Source organism: Gekko japonicus, unplaced genomic scaffold (genome assembly GCF_001447785.1).
Source record: "Gekko japonicus isolate JY-2015 unplaced genomic scaffold, Gekko_japonicus_V1.1 scaffold223, whole genome shotgun sequence".
Taxonomy (NCBI): Eukaryota; Metazoa; Chordata; class Lepidosauria; order Squamata; family Gekkonidae; genus Gekko; species Gekko japonicus.
The window spans coordinates 1,296,591-1,314,164 of record NW_015175977.1 but is presented as its reverse complement, the minus strand read 5'-3'; the positions used below and the strand labels follow the sequence as shown (position 1 = coordinate 1,314,164).

At 42.7% G+C, this 17,574-nt stretch overlaps 1 protein-coding gene across 1 annotated transcript in view; it reads left to right on the top strand.

The window, feature by feature from the left end:
- SYNE1 (spectrin repeat containing, nuclear envelope 1) overlaps window positions 1-17,574 on the top strand; it is a 436,861-nt gene that overhangs the window by 131,024 nt on the left and 288,263 nt on the right. The window contains exons 39-45 of the mRNA XM_015426162.1: window positions 2,485-2,635; window positions 3,781-3,939; window positions 4,924-5,106; window positions 13,087-13,188; window positions 14,109-14,312; window positions 14,657-14,864; window positions 17,173-17,285. Of these exons, the coding sequence (XP_015281648.1) occupies window positions 2,485-2,635; window positions 3,781-3,939; window positions 4,924-5,106; window positions 13,087-13,188; window positions 14,109-14,312; window positions 14,657-14,864; window positions 17,173-17,285 (1,120 nt within the window). The remainder of the gene's footprint in view (window positions 1-2,484; window positions 2,636-3,780; window positions 3,940-4,923; window positions 5,107-13,086; window positions 13,189-14,108; window positions 14,313-14,656; window positions 14,865-17,172; window positions 17,286-17,574) is intronic.

Here is a 17,574-nt window from a genome sequence, read left to right as displayed (position 1 = left end):
TTTTAAAAGGCCCTTATTTGCATTCCCCCCCCCCCCACCAATCTTGTTCATGCAGATGGGCTTACAATTTAAAAATGAAATGGGAATTGAAAGAAGAGCTTAGGAGTGGCTGAAGCACCCCCACACAGACCATGAAAAAAAAGTGTTTTCAATCAAGGACATATAGACCCAAGTAAAATAAAATAGAGAGACACTTTTTCCTCAAATGTAAATTGGAGTCAAGCAAGTATGTTGGGCTCAACAGAGGCTTCACAGTCTGACTGTTGCTACATTGAAAGTGAGTGGAGTCAGCCAGAGTTAAGGACTATATATTTTTTCCCAACAGACACCAAACATATTCAAGGATTGATACATTCTGGATATCAAAAACCTTAGTTATTAATCTAGAGCGTGCAAAGATACAACCACAAACCCTTGCAGATCTTATCATTTACAATATCAAGTGCCCTTAAGATTTCTATGCCAGCTGATAGAGAAAAGCTGGCCTAGGCCAGGAGGGCAGGGTAGAAATCTAATAAATCAAATCAAAAATGGCCACCTTCCCTAGACCTCAGCTTAGAGGTCTGTCTCTCCTGATGGATTCAGCTGCAAGAGACCTTCTCTTCCTGTGGCAAGGAATAGAACAAAGTTAGAGTCCAGTGGCACCTTTAAGACCAACAAAGTTTTAACTGTGGCAAGGAATGTTATCGGATCTTTTTCTCCACTGAGGTAAAGGCAGGGATCTGTCTTCCTAAAGACAGGGAGAAGAGAGGGGAGTAGAAGGGGCATGTTTAACAATACCATTGACTATCCTGCTAGCTCAATTAGCATTTGTAAGAAAGTGAGCCTGGAAGAAAAATGTGAGCCCAAAGGAAAGTTTTAAACTCAATATTACCAAGCACTGGTTGGCTGGGGGAGGTTTAGCCTTCCCTGGAAAAATTTCGGAAGGCCTGGGCCCCCAAGCCCCCTTGTAGTTTATGACTATGCAGTAATAAATTCTACATGATAAATTTCTGTATGCAACAGGCATCTTCTGTGTGCAACAGGCATCAACATTTATACAAAATTTCCAGTACAAACTTCCCTGTACACTTAGGTCATCATCTGTCCTTGTCACAATTTTATGCCAACATTCCTCCTATAAGAGGGTAAAATCCATGGCCTACTCCCTGCCATTTTACTCTCTCAGAACTCTGTTAAATATAGGCTTGCCAGGTTCCCAGGGGGGGATCCCCCCACTTTTGCAGGCTCTACACCCCACTGGCCAGCTGGGGAAACCCCACCCCCAAACAGATGTCCCCACATAATGTAGCTGACATCAGTTCCGGAAGTGACATCATCATGTCGGCAACAGTGGGGGTGATGATCTACTTTTTGGGCAAAACTCTATAGTTTGTAGCTGTTTTTACCACAGAGGTTTGCCCAAAAAGTAGTGTCATCCCAGTGTCACCAACATGATGATGTCACTTCTGCAAGGGGCTCCGCCCACCCCTGGAATGCCCCCCAAATCCCCCAGCTGGGAGGAGAAAGGCACCTGGCAACCCTAGTCAAGTAAACTTATGTTGAAAGAGAATGACTGGCCCAAAATTGCACAATGAGCTTCATGGCTGAGTGTGGAATTGAACCCAACATGATGTAGTGGTTAGCGTGATAGACTAGGACTGGGGACAAATGCTTATTCTGCTATGTAGTTCATTGAGTAGTTCACTCTGTCAGCCTGACCTACATCACAGGTTTGCTGTGAGGGTAAAGGGGAGGGGGGAGAACTATATAAATCTACCCGAGCTCTTTGGAGGAATGTCAGGATAAAAATTTGATAGATGGGACCGGGGGTCCCCCATGTGGTGGTTGTGGGCTCCCACTGACACCTTTCCTGGTGCTCACCAAGTTTTTTTAGAAAGTGGATGGTGCCAGGTGAAGCTTTTGCTCAGCAAGGCTTCTGATTGGCCATTGGAGATTTGATTGATTGTGCAGATTTGAAAAAAGAAACACATTGTTTTGGCCCCACTGCTACCAGAGCAGAAAGATCTTCACTGTCAGACTGAAGGTAAGCAGCAGCAGCCATTTTGTAACTGTGCCCACCATACTGTGTCAGAATTCCAAAGTTGCCCATAGGCTCAAAAAGGTTGAGGACCCCTACCATGGACTGTTATACCATGGAAGCTGATCAGATATTTTGCTTTCTGTATCCATACCATTAGAAATATCCTATGGCTTGTTGCCGTCATAAATGCCTGACTGACTGAGTGACCATTATAAGTAAAGTGTATTCTATTTTGTCAGGTTTATAGAACTGGCTAAGCTTGACTGCAATTGAATTGATAGTGGTGTTTTCATTTGGTACCTTGGATTATAGCATTTATTAACTGGTTCACGTTATAATTTTTTGACATTTAATTTTTTACATAGCTACATTTTACAAATTTATATCTAATTGGTTGAAGATTAATTAAATACTTTAATCAATAAATATTAATTAATATGTGTCATCACATCTCTTGACAGGCAGGAGCAGTGTTGTATTCTCATTGATCTGATTAGAGAATATCAGAACCTGAAATCCATAGTAACTAAAGCCACAGAGGTTGCTAGCAATGTAACAATGATCAAGGTCATATTAAAAGATAAAGAAGATGTGAAATGGTCTTTATCAAAGGTAATGCTCATATTTTCCCTTTAAAATAATGAAAGTAGAATTTGTTTAGTTAATATATACAGACCTTAATATATACAGAAGCCCTAACACACCCCAGCTTTCTGTCCTCTCTTTTCTTTCTGCCAGACTAATCAAACATCTGCTTTCCTCCATTTCTGGCCTGGACAACTTGTAGGGCACCAGCCCAAACGCAATCCACCAGTTATCTGATTTGGCAAGTACTTGATAACTACATTGATTTGCAGTCTTAAGCAGACAGCTGAAATGAGAAATTTGTCAAGCCCTTATCAGGCTGCAATACGTAGAATACGTATAATACTGAACTGTGTTTGGCATGGCATGTCACAAGTTCTGCAGGCCTACTGTAATGTAGATATGTTTTTGTTAACATATTAATAATTGTATTATTATTTGTATAGATAAATATATTTGTCTTTCATGTACGGTTTCTTGATTGGTTTGTCCTGACTATGGCTTATCAAAGGCTGTCTTTACAATTGCAACAATTAAAAAATTCCCTGGGCAGGAATTTTTGAATGATGGGCACAACCACTACGGATGTCTTCTAGGTAGGATTAAAGCTGCAGTCCTGTGCTCATTTACATGGGAGTAAGCACCACTGAACAAAGTAAGACTTATGTCCTAACAAACTCCGGATACAGAAGGCTCAAAGTGAAGCGGATGACCACAATTCTACTAAGTTTAAATTAGATTTATGTCACAGAAGCTCCTACTGTATTGGAAAATAGTTGGCATGATTTAGAGGCAGCATTCCATACTCAGATCTGCACAGGTACCACTATATAGGGCAAAAAGCCTATATCCAGTAATGAGATAATGCATATTAGGTAGCTGAGTATAAAACAGACCTCCTTTGCTTGCAATTTGCTGTATCATGGCGTGTATACACAGTGTTACCATAACTGTGTGATCCTAATTGCGGTGCTAATTATGAATATGTAAGTAAACTTAGTGATCCTGAGACTGTTGACCTTAAATTCCACTGAAGTCAATGAATTTTAAGTTAATCATGACAGTTTAAATGAGACACTTCTCTTAAAATTAATTATCAAGAGGTCATTAAACAGTGTGGATGATAAACCTCTTTAAAGCTGTATGTAACAAGCATATATTTCTGTTCACAGCATGAAGCAGCTAGGAATGAATTGAATGACAGACAGAAAGAACTGGATAACTTCACCAGCAAAGGAAAACACCTGCTAGCAGAGCTGAAAAAGATCCCAAATTGTGAGCCGAAGCCTGTGAAAATGGATATGGACAGTACTGTGGACAAATGGCTAGATGTAAGAAAAAAGGTTAAATAGTCATGGAATCTTAAAAGCCAAATTGCAAAGCAATGTAGGGCATAGTAATTCATTCACTTTTAAACAAAGATGAAAAAAGATGTGGGGAAATTACCCATTCATTTTCAAAGGAAAACAAATGGAAATCAAAACAAATTAATTCCATTTCCATTACTCTCGATGAGAAATTCATTTCTGCCCATAATGGGATTCCTGTGCAAGCAGGAAACAGTCATCAAAGTAAACTGGAAGCAAACAATCAGTCATTAAAGGAATTTAGAATGTCTTGGTCATCTTGTAGTTCCTTTCGAATGTTAGGAAATTCAGCTATATCTCTAAAAAAACCCCTCTCAATTTCAATCTTGAGATTATTACCCTGCCCATTGAAGGGTTTTCCATTACTGTACGGTAGCCAATGAAAATATATTTCTATGCAACTTTGTCTCAGCATATACATAGTGTGGTTTTGGTTGGTCCTAGAAAATACCATTTGACATTAATAACTTCTGATTTCTGTCCTTGAAAAAATATTTCAATCATTTGCTTGGATCCAGTGATCTGCCAGCTGAAAGCACTGGTGGATATGGATTTCCTGTGTCCCCTTCCCCTAGCTGTACCTTTTTACTCCTGGAAAGATGATACCTGGGGTTGTGGGAGCCATGTGAACAATATGGGCCAGGGGACTGCAATGAAGAGGGAGAAGAGGGCCCATTCTCCCTCCTCCATCAGCAGAGCTGTGCTTGTGGAGAAGGATGGGGTGATTTTGTTCCGCCTCCTAATTAGAGCCCCAAGCTCTATGTCTGTTTTTACATAAGGGTCCCATGACCACTGGGATCATCTTTCTGGAGGTCAAAAGGGAAGGGGGAAGTCTCTGCTGCTTCCACTGACATCATTAGATTCAAACCATTTCTCAGTTTTCTTGTAATATCAGACATTTGTTTCTAGGAAATGTTGTTCAGGTACTGTTTTCTTTCATTGCATCAGGTTTCAGAGAAGCTCGAAGATAACATAGAGAAGCTAAGAGTTAGTGTATCACTATGGGAAGATGTGCTGGCAGTTGGCAATGATATTGATGGTTGGTGTAGTAATTCTGTCTCACAGCTGAATGACATCATAAGCAACTTGACCAGCTGTCAGGGAACCAAGGCCTTCTTGGAAGAATTTCAGGTGACATAAAAAACTCATATGCAGTAATTTCTCAGTATGATCAGGTATCAAATGGTATTGAAAAGGAGCTTGGCTTAAGTGAAAATGTCTTGACCTTCTGTTAGAGCCTGTAAGACCTCTAGTAGCAAAATGCCTTTTATTACTATGTACATGGACAGAGAGCCTTTACACTTTAAAATGCAACATATCTTTTTGCACTGTACATACAAAGACATATTGCAACCCCCTGCAGGATTTCTGTCTGAGGACAAAGGCAGGAAAGCAAGTTTTATTTTCACCATAGTGGTATCCCAAATACAAAATTTACTTTATCAAAGGAATTAAATGGCCGCTGTGGATAAACGGAACCTCTGGCATGCTGGAAGGTAGGTAGGGAGAACAACAAGGGTGGGTGGATGGGTGAGTGGGAATAGTGGGGGATAATGGAGTGCCAAGGGTGGGGTGTAGGTGGGAAGAGAGCAAGGCTGGGGGTCAGTGGAGTGCCAAGGGTGGGGGGTAAGTGAGGAGAGCAGCAAGGCTGGGGGTCAGTGGAGTGCCAAGGGTAGGGGGGTAGGTGCAGAGAGGTGCAAAAATGGGGGTGAGTGAAATGCCAGGAGTGAAGGATAGGTGGGAAGAGCAGCAAGGAATGGTTGGACTGATGGAGAAAAGGGGGGGCAAAAGAAATGGGGGTCGTTTGACAGATAAGGGGAATGGGGGAAAGGAATGAAATAGGGAGTAGGATGGCAGATAAAGGAAATGGGAGAAAGGAGGGAAATAGGGGTGTAGGTTATCAGTGAAGGGGGGTAGAGATTGACAGAATGGATGGGGCAAAAGAGATGAGGGTAGGCTGACAAGAAAGGAGGGGGAGAAAGAAGGGTAAGATTGTTAGAGAAGGAGGACGAGGCAAGAAAGCAAAAGGGGGAAGGGATGCATGCTCGCTGCAAGTTTTTTGTGGGTCCCACTTGTAAATAAAATTTTAAAAACGGTATTTAGGGCTTTAGTAGTCTCACTTGTTGAATCCTCCTGAGTTTAGGGACCTGTCAGGGAAAAGAAATGGTTTGTGGACTGAAGTTCTTCTACTTCCTTGTTCAGTCTTTTTCGAGTATTTCTGTCCAAGTTTAGAAGAGGTACCCAATAGAAGGTGGTGAAGCTTGAGTTTAGGTAGGGGTTTTTTTTCTGAAAGGGAAATGTCATATTACTTTGAATTCCTCCTCTTTGATTGGAAATGAGTACATGGACAGGATGCTAGAACTCAGACAGATTTTATGTTTATTTATTTTAGTTACAATTTTTATTTATTTATCAGTTTAAATAAATTCATTACATTCCAAATATTTACATCTCTTACATATTTGCATCTCCTTTTCCCATATTCAACCAATTATAAAAACTTGCCCATCTTCCCCAGAAAATACTGTCATCTTTACCTTGTAGAGTTAAGCTCAATTTCTCAATTTCTGCTATCTCTAATATTTTATTAATTACCTCATCTTTAGTGGGAAGTTCCTTTTGTTTCCAATATTTGGCTAATACAATCCACTCACCCTTCTGTCTCCTGCTCCTGTTCCTGCTCAGAGCTCAGCTGGGTCTCCTCTGCCTCTGGCCAGGTGTTTCCTTAAATAGAGGCCTCCCCCAGCAGAGTGCTGGCAGCAGCTATTCAAATGCACCCAGGCACTCAATCACATGCAAAACAATGCCCCTTCCTTTTCCTCTCAATTGCAGTCAATCACAGTCAAACAATGCCCTTTCCTCTCTCAAGCAGCCAGGAATCTGCAAAAACTCCAAGCGCTTCCACACACTCCCAGACCAGTTCTCCCACCAAAATCCTCAGCTGGATCCTCTCCGCTGAAAGCAAATAAAAAACCACTCACCCTTCTGTCTCCTGCTCCTGTTCCTGCTCAGAGCTCAGCTGGGTCTCCTCTGCCTCTGGCCAGGTGTTTCCTTAAATAGAGGCCTCCCCCAGCAGAGTGCTGGCAGCAGCTATTCAAATGCACCCAGGCACTCAATCACATGCAAAACAATGCCCCTTCCTTTTCCTCTCAATTGCAGTCAATCACAGTCAAACAATGCCCTTTCCTCTCTCAAGCAGCCAGGAATCTGCAAAAACTCCAAGCGCTTCCACACACTCCCAGACCAGTTCTCCCACCAAAATCCTCAGCTGGATCCTCTCCGCTGAAAGCAAATAAAAAACCACTCACCCTTCTGTCTCCTGCTCCTGTTCCTGCTCAGAGCTCAGCTGGGTCTCCTCTGCCTCTGGCCAGGTGTTTCCTTAAATAGAGGCCTCCCCCAGCAGAGTGCTGGCAGCAGCTATTCAAATGCACCCAGGCACTCAATCACATGCAAAACAATGCCCCTTCCTTTTCCTCTCAATTGCAGTCAATCACAGTCAAACAATGCCCTTTCCTCTCTCAAGCAGCCAGGAATCTGCAAAAACTCCAAGCGCTTCCACACACTCCCAGACCAGTTCTCCCACCAAAATCCTCAGCTGGATCCTCTCCGCTGAAAGCAAATAAAAAACCACTCACCCTTCTGTCTCCTGCTCCTGTTCCTGCTCAGAGCTCAGCTGGGTCTCCTCTGCCTCTGGCCAGGTGTTTCCTTAAATAGAGGCCTCCCCCAGCAGAGTGCTGGCAGCAGCTATTCAAATGCACCCAGGCACTCAATCACATGCAAAACAATGCCCCTTCCTTTTCCTCTCAATTGCAGTCAATCACAGTCAAACAATGCCCTTTCCTCTCTCAAGCAGCCAGGAATCTGCAAAAACTCCAAGCGCTTCCACACACTCCCAGACCAGTTCTCCCACCAAAATCCTCAGCTGGATCCTCTCCGCTGAAAGCAAATAAAAAACCACTCACCCTTCTGTCTCCTGCTCCTGTTCCTGCTCAGAGCTCAGCTGGGTCTCCTCTGCCTCTGGCCAGGTGTTTCCTTAAATAGAGGCCTCCCCCAGCAGAGTGCTGGCAGCAGCTATTCAAATGCACCCAGGCACTCAATCACATGCAAAACAATGCCCCTTCCTTTTCCTCTCAATTGCAGTCAATCACAGTCAAACAATGCCCTTTCCTCTCTCAAGCAGCCAGGAATCTGCAAAAACTCCAAGCGCTTCCACACACTCCCAGACCAGTTCTCCCACCAAAATCCTCAGCTGGATCCTCTCCGCTGAAAGCAAATAAAAAACCACTCACCCTTCTGTCTCCTGCTCCTGTTCCTGCTCAGAGCTCAGCTGGGTCTCCTCTGCCTCTGGCCAGGTGTTTCCTTAAATAGAGGCCTCCCCCAGCAGAGTGCTGGCAGCAGCTATTCAAATGCACCCAGGCACTCAATCACATGCAAAACAATGCCCCTTCCTTTTCCTCTCAATTGCAGTCAATCACAGTCAAACAATGCCCTTTCCTCTCTCAAGCAGCCAGGAATCTGCAAAAACTCCAAGCGCTTCCACACACTCCCAGACCAGTTCTCCCACCAAAATCCTCAGCTGGATCCTCTCCGCTGAAAGCAAATAAAAAACCACTCACCCTTCTGTCTCCTGCTCCTGTTCCTGCTCAGAGCTCAGCTGGGTCTCCTCTGCCTCTGGCCAGGTGTTTCCTTAAATAGAGGCCTCCCCCAGCAGAGTGCTGGCAGCAGCTATTCAAATGCACCCAGGCACTCAATCACATGCAAAACAATGCCCCTTCCTTTTCCTCTCAATTGCAGTCAATCACAGTCAAACAATGCCCTTTCCTCTCTCAAGCAGCCAGGAATCTGCAAAAACTCCAAGCGCTTCCACACACTCCCAGACCAGTTCTCCCACCAAAATCCTCAGCTGGATCCTCTCCGCTGAAAGCAAATAAAAAACCACTCACCCTTCTGTCTCCTGCTCCTGTTCCTGCTCAGAGCTCAGCTGGGTCTCCTCTGCCTCTGGCCAGGTGTTTCCTTAAATAGAGGCCTCCCCCAGCAGAGTGCTGGCAGCAGCTATTCAAATGCACCCAGGCACTCAATCACATGCAAAACAATGCCCCTTCCTTTTCCTCTCAATTGCAGTCAATCACAGTCAAACAATGCCCTTTCCTCTCTCAAGCAGCCAGGAATCTGCAAAAACTCCAAGCGCTTCCACACACTCCCAGACCAGTTCTCCCACCAAAATCCTCAGCTGGATCCTCTCCGCTGAAAGCAAATAAAAAACCACTCACCCTTCTGTCTCCTGCTCCTGTTCCTGCTCAGAGCTCAGCTGGGTCTCCTCTGCCTCTGGCCAGGTGTTTCCTTAAATAGAGGCCTCCCCCAGCAGAGTGCTGGCAGCAGCTATTCAAATGCACCCAGGCACTCAATCACATGCAAAACAATGCCCCTTCCTTTTCCTCTCAATTGCAGTCAATCACAGTCAAACAATGCCCTTTCCTCTCTCAAGCAGCCAGGAATCTGCAAAAACTCCAAGCGCTTCCACACACTCCCAGACCAGTTCTCCCACCAAAATCCTCAGCTGGATCCTCTCCGCTGAAAGCAAATAAAAAACCACTCACCCTTCTGTCTCCTGCTCCTGTTCCTGCTCAGAGCTCAGCTGGGTCTCCTCTGCCTCTGGCCAGGTGTTTCCTTAAATAGAGGCCTCCCCCAGCAGAGTGCTGGCAGCAGCTATTCAAATGCACCCAGGCACTCAATCACATGCAAAACAATGCCCCTTCCTTTTCCTCTCAATTGCAGTCAATCACAGTCAAACAATGCCCTTTCCTCTCTCAAGCAGCCAGGAATCTGCAAAAACTCCAAGCGCTTCCACACACTCCCAGACCAGTTCTCCCACCAAAATCCTCAGCTGGATCCTCTCCGCTGAAAGCAAATAAAAAACCACTCACCCTTCTGTCTCCTGCTCCTGTTCCTGCTCAGAGCTCAGCTGGGTCTCCTGGCCTTACTTTTGTACTGGAATCTTGTTAATATATTTGATGGATTTATTTTCTCCTTTTTTCTTTTTGGTTCTTTTTTGGTTTGTTCTTATTGTTGGCCATTTTCCTCCTCCATTTCCTTATCTGGCTCTTCTTCTTCTTCCTCTTCTTTTCTTTCTTCTTCGTCTTCCTCTTTTTGCCAACCTAGATCTTCACCATATTGTTCTAGGGAGTTTACTATGTTAAAAACAGAGTCTATCCTCTGCCTTCTAGTTCCATGGGGAAAAGGTAAACCTTCCGGAACCCCGGATTCCATTTTTTCTCAGATGTCTTGCCAGTACTCCATAGCTCTGTTGCTTTTCCCTGACTCGCCATGGTATTTCCTTTAGGAAGTTGATCTCTTCTCCTTGAATTACCACTTTATTTTCGTTCGCTGCTTTAAATATTTTGTCCTTCAGATCTCTTTTTTAAAATTTTATATGGTTATATGGACTTGGTTTTTTATTTTTCCTTGCATAAGCCGAGTTCCTTCTGTACACAGCTTCAATTCCTTCAGAAATTTCATCTTGTGTTCCTATATTTAATTGTTCTGCTAAGTTTTCTGATAAGCTCACTTTTAGTTCTTTTTCCAGGTTTTCTGGTATATTCTGGCATCTTATAATTAGTGCCGCTTTATCCATTTCCATATGGATCAATGTTTCTTCCATTTTATAATTTTTTAATTTCAGCTCTTGGAGATCATATTCTAGGTCATTTACTTTTTTCTCTATTTTATAATTTTTGTTCGTAATTTTTTGTAATTCCTGTTTATTTTCATTTATTTGTTTCTTAATTTCTTCTGTTTCATTTTTAATTTGATCTGTTAATGCATCTATTTTATCGTGAGTAGGGTCAATTTCCTTCCTTATGGCTTGCGTCACCGATTCTTGAATCATTGCTTTTAAATCTTTAATAGATATTTGAGCACTACTCATTGCATTAATTTTCAATTGGGTTTGACCTGGTGAGGGGATGGATGCCTTTCTACTCCCACTACCACTTCCACTAGCCATAAATTAGCTTAATCTATCTAATTTATATGCTTATTTAATTATTTTATTTCTTCCCCCTTTTAATTTTTATTATTATTATTATTTTATTATTTTTAATTATTATTATTTTATTCAAGTGGCTCTTGTTACTAATAAATTTGGGTACCTCCCTAATTTTTACACTTAAATTAATCACTTAAACTAATCACACTTAAATTAATTACACAAAAAACAAAAACAAAACAAAAAACAAAACCCAATCTTATCCACAGAGTGCAAGAAGTATAAACCACAGAGAAGGGACCTTTGCTGTTAACTTATACACAGGAACTTAAAGGGAGAGAAGCCTCATTGCGTCTCACCTCCTCTCTTTTACTCCTATAGTCCACTGGCTCTCAATCTGTCTCTTCTCTTTCCTGAGATGCTGTTCCACTTCTCGACATCCCCGCACGTCTCTCCTTTTATCAAGCTGACTCTCTCTTCTGTAGTATTATTAATTCAGTTCAGTTCCTTCTGTCGCCACTTTCCTGATCTTCCACCCGGCCACCGTACTACTGCACTCTCTATTGCTGTTCCTTCCTTCCTTGTTTCTTTGATCTGGATGATGTTTGGGCTGCCGTAGTTCTCTCCTCCTTCTTTCTCCGTCCCACTTTCCTGGATGCCTCTGAAGCTCCCTTGCCGCACTGTCATCAAAATGGCTCCGTTAAAGCCGCAGCGCAGCAAAAGACAAAACAGAAAGATGAACAGGTTATTTGCTATTTATTTAATTGCCTTTACTACCACTTATTTTTTGCCAGTCTTTATTTCTATCCCTTACCAATTTTTCCCTTATATTTATTTAATAACTTTTATTTTAATTAGCCACTTCTTGAAGGGTATTCTTTTCCCCCCCTATATTGTTCCGATTTCCTCTTTATGGGCTACAACTCTTTACCACAAACACATTCTCTTATTTACCCACCCCATAGAAATTATGCTAGCAGAGATGGGTAATTTATGTATTTTTATTTGTTTACTTAGCTTCAGTCATTTTTGGCGTAGTTTTTGTAGACTTTCATAGCTCCTATGTGGTTCCGCTTGTACTCGGCGTCCTGGACATCGAGCCACCTCTACCTTTCTGCTTCAGGGATTGCTGGGTCTTTCGAGGTTTAAGCCTTCACCCCCAAAGTTCACCAGATTGTTCCCCCTGCCTAGTTCTCTCTTCTGAGAACTTTTGAGGTGCTATACTTGCCTAGAAAGGTATTGGTCAGGTTACAGAGTGTGGAGTATTCTCAACACACAACCTCTCCTCGTGGAACTGGAACCAAGTATATCAGAAAACAGCCCTCGGACAGATTTTATAAGAAGATTATATTCCATTTGGATTTCAACCAAATCAATGTTTGCAATGGGCAGGCATCAAATGAACACATCTCTCCTTATATATAAAAGCCTTCTGGTGGTGGCACTCTCCAGAACATTCCACATGTTCCCGAATTGGTTGGCGTCCTGGTGTGTCACTCAGAATCTGTCCTTATCCACTGGCTGCATTGCTTGAGTCTCACCTCCAACATTCTAAACAGTTTGGCCTCTATACCCTGTTAGTCGGCCCTCCAACATGGATGAGTTCTAAAGTATATATAAATATGACAAAACTAGGAATAAGGCCTGTTGTGGAAACCAAATCAATGTTTGCAATGGGCAGGCATCAAATGAACACATCTCTCCTTATATATAAAAGCCTTCTGGTGGTGGCACTCTCCAGAACATTCCACATGTTCCCGAATTGGTTGGCGTCCTGGTGTGTAACTCAGAATCTGTCCTTATCCACTGGCTGCATTGATTGAGTCTCACCTCCAACATTCTAAACAGTTTGGCCTCTATACCCTGTTAGTCAGCCCTCCAACATGGATGAGTTCTAAAATATTCATAAATATGACAAAACTAGGAATAAGGCCTGTTGTGGAAATAAATACAATGAGATCTAGAAAGAGGCCCTTGGCGGGTATAATCTTAGGAAATGAGAAACTTAATGCTTTGTGGTTGTTTTCTTTTTAAATAAAACATTTTCTGTTCTGTATTTGTTTATTCTAAATTACTGCTAACCTCATCCTTGATAGTTATACATTTATCCACATGCTCTTTTACAGTCTCAAATTAAGCATAAAGAGGACAATTTGGAGCAGCTCCATCCAAAAATATGTGAACTTAAACAACTAATAAATACAAATGAACTTCCCACAAATCTTCAGGTAAGATATAATTTCTGACACCTTGTAGCTGTAGTTGAATGACAAAAAACATCCTGCAGAATGTGGTAGAAGGAACCAGAATACAATCTCTTCACATCCTTTTAACCTCAAGAAATACAATGCATATTGAGTTCAAAGGAACCTGAAAGTTGTCCACTGTTGTTCAGAAAGACAATCTACACTGGCAATTGCACAAAGATTGGTCTAGGCCACTGCACGCCCCTACATTCAAAGAGTAAATGTATCTCTAATTTTTAAAAAATTATTTAGCACCTTTCTTTGCCATCTCTCCAAAACAGCTCCCTGAGGCAGCTCATAAAACAATATCCAACAATAAAGTTATCAATAATAATTAAAATAACTAACCAGCCAATTAAATACAATCAGAAAACAACCCAAACCAGCTACAGCAAAATTAGAATGACCACCTATCAAAAACCAAAATAGAATAAATCAACAATGAAAAGTCAATAAAAACAAAATTACAGAATTTCAAATTGAAGGGGGGGAAATTAGGGTGTCATGCTGTCTCAATATAAAAGGAAGTTAAAAGGAAAAATCTGTTCATATAGGAAACCTAGCACATCAGAGGCTGGGGGCTCAGCTAAATTTTTTATCCTAAGTGATGGGAGATTTTTACATAGCAGAGTACTTATAAATGTAAACTGAAATGGTACAAATATAGAAATTATTCTACCACAGGAGTGTGCTAAATCTGTTGCTCAGCTTTAATTCTTTCCAAATTGGAGACTCATTTGATTTTATTTGGATGTTTTCCTTTCCTTCTAAGGTTTTAATGCAACTCTTAAAACCACCAGCACTTCTCGTATGCCTGTTCATACCTAGGTATAATATTTAAGGTATAATAAGTATAATAACAAAACTTTGTTCCATTTAAATATATTTGTATTTTGTAAAAGTTTTTAGAAGCTGATTTGAGGAAAAACCTGATGCATACTAAAGAAATGAGTGAAATAGCAAAAGAAACACTGAAAGATTTCAGTACTCAGAAGATGCAGTTACAGAATTTTATTAATCAGATGGAAGATTGGCTTGCCAAAATGGAAGAATCACTTTTAAGCTGTGCTCATAGCCAGAATCTATCTGGTCTAAGTACAATCAAGGTAGGAACACAAACCAAAAAATATTTTGAATTTCATGTTCCTTTCACTCTCTGAAAGCTAAAACCATTACAGTACCCTAGCCATTTAAAATGTATATGAGGCTGTGTGTATATTTTCAGAAGCTGCAGTCTGTGGTCACTGATCTGCAACTGAGGTATGAAAAGGGCAGGGTAGATATTTGAGACATTGTGGTATGTTTTTAATGTGATTGGTGCATAAGTCTATTTGGCAGGGGGTGGAATTTAGAATTAGAATTTAAGAAACTTAATATGTTGGCATATACATGGACACAATAAAAGTTAAATATCATGTAATACATTTAATGTCACAAATTTGTTCTTCAGAAAATACAAAAGGAGTTTCAGCAACAGCAGACCAACTTTGATTCCATGCAGGAAACTCTCAACAGCCTCTGTCGCAAATATCCATCCATGGAACTGGAGGCTCTTGGGAGCACTGTCACCTCACTAATTAAGAAGTATGAGGCTGTGAATCAGTTAAGTTTGAAAGCTCAAACTTCCACACAGGAATCCCTGGAAAAACATTTCCTCTGTGAGTCCTCAAGACTGTTAATATGTTAGACCACAGGAATGTATGAAACTGCTTGATATTACATGGCAACAGGGGTTGATTCTCCTTCAACTTCAGAAAATCATTTTTGAACATAAGTATTTGTAAGTCTTTTAGTGACAAAAATATGCATTGTTGACCTTGCAAAGTAATGTGACCTTGCCAGGGATCTTTTCGTAGAAAAAGAACTGCAGGCGCTCATTAGCATGTGGTATGCTAATGAGCTACTAGGCTCTTAGCATATGCCATGCCCCCTGACATCACTGGAAGTGATGTCAGAAGGGGAAGCAAAGGGGGGGAGGCATCTTCAAAAGCCTCCCCTTCCCTTCCCCAGCTGGCCTGCGGGGGGGGGGAGCGAAGAGAGAAGGGGTTTAAAGTTTAAACCCCTTCTTACTAGAGTTGGGCCACAGAAGGAGGAAAGAGGGAAGAAAAGAGAGAGAGTAGATTTAACTGTTAGTGTTAAAAGATATTTTAGCATGTCTGACTAAGTTCAAAAGATATCAGCGATTTAAGGAATAATTTTGTACTTAAGCTGTTTTAATGATCTCCTTCTCTTGGGGTTTTAGTTAGTAGTGGTTATCTTTACTTTCTATTTAATTGTAGTTCCCTTCCCTTATTTCTTTGTAGTTTATAGTCTAATTAAAAAAGCAATAAAAATCCCCTCCTGGGGGCCAAAAAAAGAGAGAGAGAGAGAGAGAGAAGGAAAGAAGGAAGGAAAGAGGGAAAGAAAGAGAAGGAAAGAAGGAAGAAAAGAAGGAAGGAAAGGGGATAAAAAGAGAGAAGGAAAGAGGGAAAGAAAGAAAAGGAAAGAAAGAGAGAGAAGGGAAGACGGAGGGAAGGAGGGAAAGGAGGAAAAAAGAGAAGAGAAGAAGGTGGGAAAGAGAGAAGGGAAGAAGGAGGGAAAAAGGAAAGGAGGGAATGAAAGAAAGAGAAGGAAAGGAGGAAAAGAGAGGAAGGAAGAGTGGGCTGGGGAAACCGGTGGCGGGGCTCTCCAGGCCTCCCCCAAGCCGCAGCGCTTCTGCGCGGGCCCGGGGTACCTGGCTGTGGGGCTCTTCATGCCTCCCTCTGGCCCCAGCGCTTTGGCACGGGGACCTGGGGGCGGGGCTTGCTACCACCGCCATTTGCGCCGGCTCCTGGGCTGCCGGAGCAGTGCTCTGGCGCACTCCGGACGCAAAAGACCCCTGGACCTTGCAAAGTAATGTGATCCTATACATTTGCTATTCAAGACAGAATACTGGTCAGAATAAATGTGTCTCCTGCTTTCTAATCTATACATCTAATAGCCAAGGCGCCCCCCGCATGCAGATATCTAAATCTGCACATCGGGGGTACCTAGGGGGCAAAGAGATTTTCCTGCAGTTTTGGGGCAATTCCCAGATGTGCAGAAAAATCTGAAATCTATAAAAAATTATACGGGAGATACTTAAATCCATGCAAAAGTAAAGGCGCATTCCCTGCACATGCAAAGAGAACGTACTCACCACTAGGAACTGCAGCAGAGCCGTGCAGGGCTTGCCGCCATTGCTGCTGTCGGCAGCAGTGGCGCGGGGGGAGAAGCCTTGGCAGGCCGGTGGCTGGGAGCTGTGGCCATTGCTGCTGGATTGGGAGCCTGGCCGGCCCCACGCTAGGTGCCATGCAGGGCTTGCTTCCGTTGCTGCTGGCAGCGGTGGGGGGGAGGGAGAAGCCTTGGAGGGCCACCACTGGGAGCCATGGACGTTGTTGCTGTCGGCGGAGGGGGGGAGAAGCCTGGTGGCCCAGCAGCTAGGAGCCGCACAGGGCTCGCAGCCATTGCTGCTGGCGGCCACAGTGGCGGGGAGAGAAACCTTGGAGGGCTGGTGGCTAGAGCCACGGCCGTTGCTGCTATCGGGTGGGGGGGAAGCCTAGCGAGCCCAGTGGACCACCTGCTGGGCTCTCCTGCAGCCGCTGCCGCCTCCTCCTCTGTGCAGATCTCCTGCTGCTTCAGCAGGCCAGCCACTCGGGAGCCGTGGGGAATACCCCCCCGTGAGTATTGCGGGTCCCACTTCTTGTAACACTGAATTGCAATGAAGTGGTACTGCTGTATTACCAGTATCCTTGTTTTTATAACACAGAGGGCTTTCCTTTGGAGTTTATTCGGTTATGATTCAGGTTCCCGTTAGTGAAATAAAATCAGTGTTTTTACTTTAGTGGCAGTGATTACAGTATCTAGTTCAGTGGTGGCAGCTGTTAAACAGTTAAGACAGTATTCTTACTGAACTTTGAGAACAGGTCTAGTACAGCATTTTAATTCCCTTTCTTTTTCCTTTTTAAGTGTCAATGGCAGAATTCCAAAACTGGTATGCTAATCTGAAGGCCACTGTAAAGGATTTACACATTACATCTGGTGACAGTAAATCCATAGATGCAAAGTTCCATGAATTAAAGGTATGATTAGCAAAATTTAGGAAAAATTGGTTTTCACTGTGTGAGTACAACAGGACTTAGAGAATTCATTGCTGCTGGATCTCACAAATATTGCTCCCTGTATTCTCCATTTATTGATTTTCCAAGGTATGAGGGGGTGAGGAGGGCTGCAGGGAAGATTATTGTTGTTTTATTGTTGTGAGCTACCTTGAATAATTACTTGGCGTCCAGAGTTTGGAGGCCAGGTCTACCATCCATTAGTTCCAGTGCCCATTGCAGCAGTCAGCCCAGGAGTGGGGGCCCTTTCCCA